This window comes from Apium graveolens, chromosome 9 (assembly GCF_009905375.1).
Source record: "Apium graveolens cultivar Ventura chromosome 9, ASM990537v1, whole genome shotgun sequence".
Lineage (NCBI taxonomy): Eukaryota > Viridiplantae > Streptophyta > Magnoliopsida > Apiales > Apiaceae > Apium > Apium graveolens.
In genome coordinates this window covers 241,782,948-241,795,479 of record NC_133655.1, presented here as the reverse complement: position 1 = coordinate 241,795,479, position 12,532 = coordinate 241,782,948, and the positions used below count along the sequence as shown (strand labels likewise).

General features: G+C 33.5%; 1 protein-coding gene across 1 annotated transcript; it reads left to right on the top strand.

Annotated features, from left to right (window-relative positions):
• The first annotated feature begins 2,048 nt into the window (after positions 1-2,048).
• On the top strand, positions 2,049-2,570 carry LOC141686096 (uncharacterized). Its single transcript, XM_074491154.1, has one exon. It carries the CDS (start codon positions 2,049-2,051, stop codon positions 2,568-2,570), a length of 522 nt encoding a protein of 173 aa, XP_074347255.1.
• Positions 2,571-12,532: the final 9,962 nt, after the last annotated feature.

The window sequence follows — 12,532 nt, the reverse complement described above, 5'->3', positions numbered from 1 at the left end:
AGGCGCGGTGGCTCTGATTATTATTGAAGAGAGTACGAGCTTTTCTGAAAGGAGATTTGATAGTTCTCACCCAAGAAGTATTGGAAGGAGAAGAAGTCATTCTGTTGGCAGTAGATTTTACAAAGTAAGTACTATAAAAATGATTGGTTATACTTCCTTAGTTCCTTGAAGTACAGCTTACATGTATATATACACACAATAATAGCACACCCCTAAAATTTGGAAGTAGAAGAATATATAAAGAGAAGGGGGGTTAGACAGAAAATGGTGTGGCATGTGTTAGGGGTCAGAAGGGAGGGCAAGATCCGTGAGATGAGCTTTGATGGGTTAGCATTCCTTTTCTTATCTACATGATTTTAATCAATATTATAACCCCCCCCCCCCCCCCACCAATTTTTTTTACCAACATTGCATTCATATTATTACTAATATAGTACAAATTTCACAACTCATTTTTTTAGCCAGCTTATTAGGCTCTAATCTCTGTAAATTCAAGATTGAGCATACCAAATATTTGAAATATTATTTATTTTAATTTTTTTGCACTTCTTTTGCTAATGAAAATGATAGACCCCAAATTTTATTACCAATTTTTTTTCTAAATGCTTATGTGTCAGGTGTATAATTAATTAGTTTTCTAAAAATAATATAAACCACGTGCATACACGTACGCTCACAAATTAAAATCCGTCAAAACGCATGTGTCATGTCATTTGACTTCTAATTCACTTGTTCTTTTCATCCAAAAAATAGGGATATTATGATTATTCTCTGCATTGAAAGAACTCGGATGATTTGTGATGGTTCTTTGCATTCAAAAAAATAACGGATTATATGATTATTCTCTATATTAAAAAAACTCGGATTTAAGATTGAAAATTGAGCGTATCGTGGTCAATGATATCATCACGTGTTATCTGATCAATCAATTATCTGTCAATATATCGCTGCTCTAATTTACATACCCTCTGCTATTAGACTGTAATAGCACATAGCTTATCCGCACCACACCATAGATGGTTTTAACTTTTAAAGTATGTACACAATTTTTTTTACATTTATTTAAAGTCGAACAGTAAATACAGACAAATTTAACTCGTAAAAGCAAGTCAAATAATATCCTATTAAACGTCTTATAAATATGACAAAATATGATATTCTAATAATTTAAAATAATATTTTTGTATATTAATTTTGACATCACGCCTTATATTTGTGTCTTATAATTAAAATAATAATATATTTGCATTATAATTAGAGGGAATTGAAATGACGAGAGGAAATGTGTAAAAAGAGATGGAATTAGATTTTTTATTGAAAAAATGAAATAGGGCACATATAGACACCCTAAAAGACATGTGATGAATGTTTTAGGGGTCGTTTGGTTCTCCAAGTTCTGAAATCAGGTATGGGTTTGAGTCATTCACAATCCAGATGTTGAGTTCAAAATAAAATAAAATTTCATATCCATTCCTCAAACCCTCAAGGTATTGGTTTTTCATACTAAGTAGGGAGGTGGGTATGAGGGATGGTATGAGTATCAACTTTAATTTTATTATTTTAATTTTTTTTAAGTAATTAAATATATATATTTAATACTAAAAAAATCTATGAACCTAAAATATATTAAAATAATAATAAAATTAATATATTTAATCACAATAAAATTATTGAATTAACATATTTTAAATTAAAAATATTTATTCTGGTACTCAACCTAATACATGATAATATGATACCTGATACCAATAACACTCTAACCCAAATCCTGATTTTAACTCACTGCCACGTCTTGAACCAAACAACCGCTTAATGATATAAGACATCACTGAGACATTTTTGAAACACTTTATTTATAGCTTAGAACAATTTTTAATCTATAATAAAGTTTTAAGGGGTGACTTTTTTCCGATTTCTTTCAAACATATATCTCAACCAGCCTATATCATAATCATATACATACATTTCACGGTAAACTTTTCCTTTCAAACCTTTTATTCACGTGTTTTTTTCAGAGTTTGTTTTTTATCATGAGTCAAAAAAACAAAATGAATTTGGAATCATTATATGCAAATCTGTCAATGGAGGATGACGATGGAGGAGGCTTTATAGTGGATACTGAGGAGGTGCAGGAGAAGAAATCCACATTTGTACTTGTTGGAAGATTTCTCACGGATAAGAATATCAATTTTCAAGCAATGCAAAACGTCATGGCGTCGTTATGGAGACCTAGGGAAGGCATGGAGGTTCATGATCTCGGAGGTTTTAGGTACTCATTTCTCTTCTATCATATATTGGATTTAAGGAAAGTAATTGAAGGGGGTCCCTGGACCTTTGAGCAAAATATGCTGGTATACAAACAAGTTAATGAAACAGAGGATCTACATTCGATAGAACTGAATGAGATAGAGATGTGGGTGCAAGTACATGACGTTCCGAAAGGTTTTATCTCAGAAAATATAATGAAGAATGTAGGCATGTATGTTGGTATGTATGTGAAGTCGGATCCTACGAATTTTGATAATATGTGGAAATCTTATGTCAGAATTCGGGTTACACTTGATATTTAGAAGCCATTACGAAGACGTATGAAAATTAAAAGAGAAGGAGGAGATTGGAGTTGGCTTCAGTTTAAGTATGAAAAGTTGGGAAACTTTTGTTTTGTATGTGGCATTATTGGCCATACTGAAAGAGATTGCAGCATAGTATATGATAATCTGGACAAGGAGATAGAGAGAGCTTATGGAGGATGGTTAAGAGCACAGAATCGTAACAATAAGGTTGGTGTAGGGGTTCGTTGGCTGAGGAATTCTGATGGGGGTGGACGATGATCGGAATATGGTGGAAGTCAGTCGAATTCAAAGGGAGGAAAGGAGCAGGAGAGATTTACGGAGCAAGATGGGATAGTAAGCGAGAAAGGTGGAGATACTGGAATTCTGTTTGTTGTACCAAGAAATCAGGGTTCAAGCGAGGGAAATTCTAAAGATTTGAATTTGAGAGATGATGATGATATTCTGTTAGACCCAAAAAGGAAACGGATGGCGTTAAATCAGGGTAGAGAAAATCTTGGGCCAGATAATATGATAACAGATGGACAGGTTGGAAATAATTTATCGGATAATAATGTCTCAAAAAACTTAAATGGGGTGGGCTCTGGTTTCCAGGCCGACCTAGGATTATGAGCATTATTAGTTGGAACTGTCGTGGGTTAGGCCTTCCCTCGAATATTCGGTTCCTAAAAGAAGTAGTGAGGCATGAAAGGCCCTCTTATATTTTTCTTTGTGAAACGATTGATAATAAAGGTAAAGTAGATTGGCTCTCGAAATCTCTTGGTTTTGATGGTCTTATTATAGTAGATGCTCAAGGTAGAAGTGGAGGTTTAACATTATTGTGGAAGGAGAAAGAGAACATAAAGCTCCGGAGTTTGTCTCATAATCATATTGATGTTGAAGTAGCAGTAGAAGGAAAGGATTTATGGAGATTAACAGGTGTCTATGGTGAACCAGATAGAAGACAGAGAAGAAAGACATGAGATTTGTTGCGTAACTTAGCAAGGGATTCTAATATTTTGTGGCGCGTCATGGGAGATATGAATAACTTAGTATCACAAGAAGATAAATGTGGTGGTGCTTTGTACCCAAACTGGTTGTTAAATGGCTTCAATGAGGTCTTAGCTGATACAAGTTTGATAGATATGGATTTGGTGGGTTATCAGTATACATGGGAAAGAGGAAAAGGTACTGCGAATTGGATAGAGGAAAGACTTGATAGGGCCTTAACAAATGCTGCTTGGTTGAATCTGTTTCCTATGGCAAAATTATACAATTTGGAGGGTACTTCGTCTGATCATAGCCCTATCATGCTGATTCCTGAGGAGAAACTAAAGTGTACGGGTAAACGACCTTTTCGTTTTGAAAATGCCTGGTTGACTGAACCTATGTGTAGACAGTTAGTGATGGAAAGTTGGGAGGAAAACAACTTGGAGGATATTCAACAAAAGATAAAGGGATGTGGTGAAAAGTTGAATCAGTGGGGAAAAGAGGTTACAGGGAAGTTTGGAGCCAGAATTAGAAAGTGCAAGTTAAAAATGAAGGACATGAGACAGCGGAGAGACACAGAATCGGTGCAAAAGTATAATAAGGCAAATGAAGAACTGTTTTTAATCCTTGATCAAAGAGAAATCTTTTGGCGTCAAAGATCAAAACAACTCTGGCTACACTCAGGAGATAAAAACAGTAAGTATTTTCATGTGTCTGCAAGTGAGAGGAGAAGAATAAACCAGATACATCGATTGAAGGACAACGATGGGGAGTGGACATATTGGGAAGGAGGTCTAGCGGAGGTGATAGTTGATCATTTTACCAGGCTTTTTTCTGCAACTCAATCCAACTGGTATGAAGTAGTGGAGTGTATTGAGAAGTCAGTCACGGATGCCCAAAACGCAGAGCTGCTTCAACAAGTGACTGAAGTGGAAGTGAAGGAGGCTTTATTTCAGATGAACCCAGATAAGGCGCCTGGGCCAGACGGGATGACCCCTGCATTCTATCAAAAACATTGGACGATTGTGGGCAAAGACATAGTTGACATGGTCAAGAAATTCTTTCAGGATGGAGTAATTCCAGGTGAGTTAAATATGACTAATGTTGTGCTTATTCCGAAGAAAAAATGTCCAACTGTTTTGGTTAAAATCCTCACGAAAGTCTTAGCCAATAGAATGAAGAATGTGATGAACGATGTGGTGTCGGGTAATCAAAGTGCTTTTATTCCCGGGAGACTTATCACTGATAACATCATGGTTTCATATGAAATGATGCATTATTTGAAACGGAAAAGAAGGGGTAAGGATGGTTATATGGCTCTAAAGATTGACATGAGTAAAGTTTATGATAGGATTGAGGGGGAATATTTGAGGGAGATTCTAAGTAAGATGGGTTTTAATGATTGGTGGGTGCATTTAATCCTACAATGTGTTAGTTCGGTTTCTTATAAAATAACTCATGGAGGGAAGGAGATGGGTCCAATTTGGCCGAGCAGAGGAATTCGACAAGGGGATTCCCTATCCCCCTATCTTTTCATTATTTGTGCCGAAGGAATGTCTGCTTTGTTCTGTAAGTTTGAGGCTCAAAAATTGATTAATGGTATTAAAATCTGCAGGAATGCTCCAAGCATTACTCACATGCTTTTTGCCGATGACTCGTATTTGTTTTGTAAGGCTAATGTTGATGAAGCTAATTGAATGCTTGAGTTACTTCAGATTTTTGAGGAAGTATCGGGGCAAAAGGTCAATTTATTGAAGTCTTCTGTTTTCTTTAGCACCAATGTGAGTCGAGATGATAGAGCCAGTATTTGTCATTCTCTTCAAATGAATGAAGCAGATGGAAATTGCAGGTATTTAGGGCTGCCAAATATGATGGGACATAACAAATCCAGAATGCTCGGTTTCCTGAAAGATAAGGTAAATCAGAAATTGCAAACTTGGAAGGATAAATGGATATCTCAGGCGGGGAGGGAGATTTTAATCAAGTCAGTGGCACAGACAGTTCCAAGCTATGCGATGTGTGTATTCTTGCTTCCACTAGAGATAACAAAGGATATTGAGAGAAGTCTGGCTAAATTCTGGTGGGGTTCAAAATCAAACAATAAATCTAATATTCACTGGATGAGTTGGGATCGGATGAGTAAGCATAAAGCTACAGGTGGCTTAGATTTCAGGGATTTTAGAGATTTTAACCTGGCTTTGCTAGGGAAACAAGGGTGGAGGCTGGCAACAAAGGTAGAAGGGTTGGCTAGTAGGCTCTACAAGGCGAGATACTTTCCTAATGAACATTTTTTTGAAGCAAAACTGGGTGATAACCCCAGTTTTATCTGGAGAAGCATATGGGAAGCAAAGTCAGTTGTAATGGCTGGGGCAAGATGGAATATTGGCTCGGGTAGTTCAATCAGAATTCTGGGCCAACCTTGGCTGCAGGACGATGAAAATCCTTTTATAACTACAGAGCTACAGGGACTTGATAATGCGAAAGTGGCAGATATTATGAGGATAGGGGATCGAGGCTGGGATGATGACATTGTGAGAGATTTGTTTAACAGTAGAGATCAGACCTGTATCAGAAAAATCACTCTTGCAGACAATACCAGTGATGATAGTCTATATTGGTGTAAGGAAAACACGGGTGAATACTCTGTTAAGAGTGCCTATAGACTGTTACAATCTCAAAAAGGAAGGTGGCAAACTGAAGACAATAATAGTTTATGGCGTACAGTGTGGAAAATCAAAGCTCCTCCAAAGGCTTTAAACATGGTCTGGCACGCACTTGCACAATGCTTACCTACGCTCACTGCTCTTCATGGTAAGCATGTTCCTGTTAGTAAAATGTGCCCAATTTGTAATGGAGAGGAGGAATCCACTTTTCATGCCCTTGTGAAATGTCCATTTGTAGCTCAGTGTTGGGGTGATAAGGGGCTGTTATGGGTAGGGTCGAGCTTTGGTAGCTTTGCTGATTGGCTGGATGGAGTTCTGAGATTATCAAAAAAAGATGAATATGCAGAAATTGTAACTTTGTGCTGGAGCATCTGGAAAGCCAGAAACAATGCGGTATGGAATAAGATTAGAGCTTCAGTTTATGGAGTTGTTAATTCGACGAAGCAATATCTTGCAGATTGGAGTAAAGCCCAGAAAAAATCTACAAAGACTCTTTTTCAATTCCTAGAGGAGGGAGATGGAGTATGTAACTGGGTGAAACCGCAGAAGGAAGTAGTCAAGATATCTGTCGATGCGGCAATCTTTACTGAACACTCATCTTATGGTGTTGGAATGTTGGCGCGTGATTGGGAGGGGAAGGTGATTCTAGGACGGTCAGAGTATTATTCGGGGTATGCTAATCCTGAATTTGCTGAAGCCATGGCGGTAAAGGAAGCATTAAGTTGGGTAAAAGCAAACAGATGGGAGAAGGTGGTGGTCGAATCGGATTGTCTGACAGTGATTCAAGCAGCTAGGAGTAAGGTTCCAATGCTATCACCGTTCGGGAAGGTTATTTTGGAGTGTCGCAATATGCTTAGTGACTCAAACATTGTATTGTTATTTGTTAAACGATCTACTAACATGGCTGCCCATTTCTTAGCTAGGGAGTCACGTTCATTTCCAGGTCGAGTTTTTGATAGGGGGTCTGTCCCTGTCAAGTTACATCCTATTTTGTTGGATGATTTATTGGAGTAATACAAATCCTTTTCGTCAAAAAAAAAGAACAATTTTTAAGGGTAATCTGGGACACTCTATAGTTATCTCGTCTAGCTAACCGCAAGTAGAAATTTGGAAATAATGCTAAATTAGGGAGGGTTTTTCTACTCTTTGGTCATAAACTCACATGAGTTTGTCCTATTTATATTTGTGAAAATGGTATAATTGTATGGGATCCATTAATATAAACCAATTTCATTAATTAAAATAAGCTAAACTAACGAGAGTTTGTACTTATTATATGTCAATTGGGGTAAAAAATCGAATTAAAAATATTATAATAAGACACTAGAAGTTTGGATACTTTTTTTATAGTTAAACTCACACGCACTAAAAATCCAATCCTTCACTTTTCTTAAAACAAAGTCAATATGTCGACCACTACATTAATTCTTGGATAGTTTTAAAGTTCGAATCCTTAAATTTTCTTTAAAAAAAACCAATATGAGGACCACTACATTAACTCTTGGTTGGTTTTAAAGTTAAAAATGTGTTTATAGCTAGGCTACCCAATCTAACATGTGAATCGTACTTTTTTTTTTTGATAAATATGACTTATAACCTTATAAATAAATATTTCTTCTCATAAATTTTCGGGTTGAGCGATAATCGAATACAAAAACGGGAATGACAGATTATAAATTTGTAACCACTTGAGATATTAAGTGTACTCTTTTCTTTCATTTCTTTTAGATGTGCTCCAGAGTTTAAAGAAGGGAAGAGTTAGAAAAATTTCAAAATTTTGTTTTCTAAATTTGCTCTAAATTTTTTTAATGAGAGAAAAGAATTGATTCAGGGAGAAAATTTTCTTTATTTTTTAACAAATTGTTTTGCTCAAATGTTAAAAGATTTGCAACGTTTCTCACACAACCTTTCAACATAACTTTTCTTTTTATCATTTCTCTCCCTTTTTAACCTAAATTCGGGATAAAACAGTTTATTTTCTTTTATTATTTTTCTTCAATTCTCTTATGTATTTGTCTCTTCTCTTCCAAAAAATCTTCGAAACACGCGTTAATGTGATGAACGTCGTCACATTTCCGGTTTTATTATGCTTTAGCTTTCTTAAAGTGAATATAATGATAGATATATAGTAAGTATAGTTATTATTATAATTTTATGTCAAAAATTCTATTTTGGTAATAATATAAATTTTAAATGTCAAATATTAATTACATATTGCTATTTTTTTTGTCGGGAATTACATTTTTCTATTAAATAAATTCAAATTACTATTTTTGTCTCTCTACTAAATTTTGTTTAAAGCTCACTAATATGCTTTTTGATAATATGAAATGTATATACACATCAAATATAGAACCGAATTGAACTCTTCAGTATTTAATTTCAAATTTAAAATTAATTATGCATTTTTTTATAAGTAAAAGATGGGTGGTGGTTTGAGTTACATGCCCCCTCTACAAAGTGCAGATAATTATGCATATTTACAATTAAGTATATATAAAAAATTCTTTGAAATCGAATTTGTTAGTATTTGATTTCAAATTATAAATATACCATCAGATATTGTCACATCTCATTTTTTGCAGGTTTACAAGATCACATTTTTATGTGTGTTAATAGATACATTATCTATTAGATTTTTATATCAAAAACGGATATTCGGGGCAGTGTTTAAAAAATCGATCTAGTCGGTGATTTAGGTGTTTTTTCAAAAAATCGGGTCAAAATCGGGATTAGGCGTTCAAAAATCAGTCCTAGCCGGTTTACGCGGAAAATAATTAAAAAATATATATTTTTTTACATTTTTATAATTTTAATTCATTAATTTCATAATTTCACACAAAATCATGTCAATTTCTAATATAAAGTATTAGTAAGAATTAACAAGTAATCTAATATATTTATTTTCTCACTTAAAATATAAAAATAACATATTATAATTAATATAAAAGTGAGAATTAAAATATAGTTAATATTATAAATTCAATAATTAATACATAACGCATGTCAAATGTGTATATATTGTTTAATACTATTCTAATTTCTTTTTTCAAACAAATATTTGACATATTGATTATTATTTAATTATAAAAATTAAAAATAATATTTATATTCTTCCGATTAATCTCCGATTTGCCGATTAATCTCTCGAAGGTACCATCACCGTCCTAGTACGCCTAGCGATTTCTGAAACACTGATTCGGGATAAAAATTTCTTGTATACAATATATATCATACGTGTGTGTGTTAAAGAAGTACAATGTTGGTGTTGAAGTAGATGTTATTGATATAATATAGCACCTACACATAAAAACAATTTCAATGGAATATATACTTGATGCTAAAATAACAAAATGTTATATTTGGTTCTAAATAGATGGTGTTAAAATTTTAAAATTGACACATAAACATGTAAGTGACAAAATATATTAATAAAGTAATAATGACAAGTATAATTGTGTACTTTATGTTTATGTAATTTAAAATAAAGATTACTTGGATCTATTTTATATTTATCATTGGATCATAAATTTTATTTTAACATTAAAAATTATATTTTAATTTTAAATTATAGCAATATTATATTTATTTTAACATTATCAATTGAACTCAGTCTCGTGGAGGCTGTCGAATTGCAACGAAATTGATCACGAGTGAACCAAAATATAACACGAGTACAGAACCAAACAATGACATAAATAGACAGAATAAGCCCTTTTTAATTTGTCAGTTCCTCGATTTGAAGTCTAAAGTAAGACTGAAGCGTGTGTACAAGGACAGAACAAACTGTACGGATGCTTATTCTTTTTCATCCCATGGTAATGTGTTCGTTAATATGGTTTGTCTTTCTTTATCCGTAAAATCATTTGTTTTAAATTTTTGCCATTTAATCAACCCTTTAATTTTAATTTAGAACGATATGCTCTCCCGGTTACCAAAACCTAGCCCCGACACCGTCACTTGGTGTGTGTGTGAGGAGAAACTTTTAATATAAATTATTAAAATTATTAATATAAATATTAATATATGAGATTGAGATTTGGATTTTCATTAATTGAGTTCATAAACTAAGAATCAAACACCCCAAGTAAAACGTATTTAAATATATAAATATAATACTATACGTCAAGACCCTGATTGTTAATTATATTACCGTAATAATTAATGCATGCATGACGCAGGATATATAAGCATCGATCACTAAATTAATAATCACAGTTTGGCTGTTTTGTATGAAGTTAGCCATTTTTATGGGAGATGTACGGATGGGTGTTTATATATGTTTAAAGATGGGTGTTTAAACCAAACAATTTCTGGGTGTTTATATATGTTTAAAGATCTACACAACCCTAAAGAGGGAAGGCGAGGGTAGGTTTCATATTAATTAATATGGTTATTTTTTGCATGTAATCAGCAATAGACAAAAACAAATTCATTATTTTAAATGAAATCATCTCTATAACCTCATACTAATTATACATCATAATCTTAGAAAACATTATTTTATAATGTTATCACATACAATCAGATTTGAATCAGAATTTTTACCTCTTACAATAGCTTTCTGGTCACCGGAAGTCTCAACTCACCCTTGCCCTGTTATCCACAACGCTCTCCAAGCTTCTTGGATATTCTTTGGCTGGATGCAGGAGTCCTCACACGGTCTCTTCCATATCGCTATTCGTCAAGATATTATTTTTCTGAACCAATTCTGATTGTATACAATACATATAAAATAATCTATTTCTATTATTATGATATATTCCTAGCAGAGTTTATAGAGATTGAAGAAGTTTTAGCCAGACATATTGAGAGAGAGAGAATTGAACTTCAGAAATTTTCAGATATCCTTTCCATTTCATGTATAGATTTATTTATAGTAGTCTTTCTATATGGTTACAGATTACCGGGATAACCGGTTTCTTTTACATAATTACTAATAATTCAGGAATCTTTTCTTTTCTTTGTCTGCCATTTCTTCTTTTGTCATCTCTTCATATTTTCTTCATCTTTATCTTTTGTGTCTGCCATGATATCTTGCAGGATTTGTCGTCTTTTTCCAGGGAATCTGCTTTTTCTTTTCTTCTTTCTTTATCTTTGTCTGCCATGATATTTTTGGAATCTCCTGGTAATATAACTTTTTGGTTTTCACCATTCAATTTGCAATATTCTGGTGTATTACACCATTTTTGTATTATGCAAAGGGATCAGAATTCATCCCTTTGTCATCATTTCTTAGACTGATAATAGGTCTTTTTCGAGGACCTGTTATCCTTTGATAATATTCAGTAGTATGTTTTGCATGATTATATTTCAGGTTTTCTATTTTATCAAGCATCATTTCTAATGCATTAGTACCTGAATTTTGTATAATATTATCATAATATAAAGTTATTATACTTTCGGTGAAACCTCCACCATGGCTTTCAGAAATGATTATAGCTTTCCGAGCTCGTAGTATATCTTGTATTTTGGACCTGAGGGTAGCTAGTCCAATAGCTCGTTTTTCACATAACCATTCCTGGAATTTGTTGATATCACAAGGATTTGGTAATTTCAAGCTTTTGGTTTCTCCCACAATATCTGTCATATTCCTTCCCAGTTTAAATAGTTGACATATTATTATGGGTTTTCCAACTAGATCGATTGATGCATCAAAAACTTGTATTCCGTATGAGCCTGCTCCCATTTCCCGTATCATAGCTTCCACGGATTTGACAATTATACTTGGTAGCTTTGATATACAATACATGGTTTCATTTGTTAAGATCTTGTCAACAAAACCATGTATAAACAGGTTATATACTATGTCAGGTTTTGCATTTTCACAACAAATGTATCTGGGATATTTTGTAGATTTTGTCAGTCTGCAAATATCAGGGTTAGATTTATAATCATAATATTTCATCATTTGCTCGTATGTTTTTACTGTGTCAGGTGAGTATTTCAGCTTATCACTCATTGATAAATTTGACAGAGTAGTTGATATGCTGGTTGAAGGTGATGGCATGGTTACAAGCTTTGATGAAAATGTCATAGGTTTTATTGTAGGGATTGCAACTGAAGCTTGTAGAGTTGTTTTGTCTTTTACAGCTTCCATAATTTGTTTCAGAAAATGTTGGTTCTCCTGAACCAGGGTTTCTATCTCCTTTTGGAGTTTGGTGATTTTTTCATTATTGGTTGATATATGAGATGTAACATCAGTGATATATTTCTCAAAATTTTCCATCTTTTGTTATCCTGCTAAGAACAACAAACAATTAAATTTTCCCTTTACAAAAACAAAATGCATGACATTCAATGGTATTTAATTTTCTGATAATTGATATT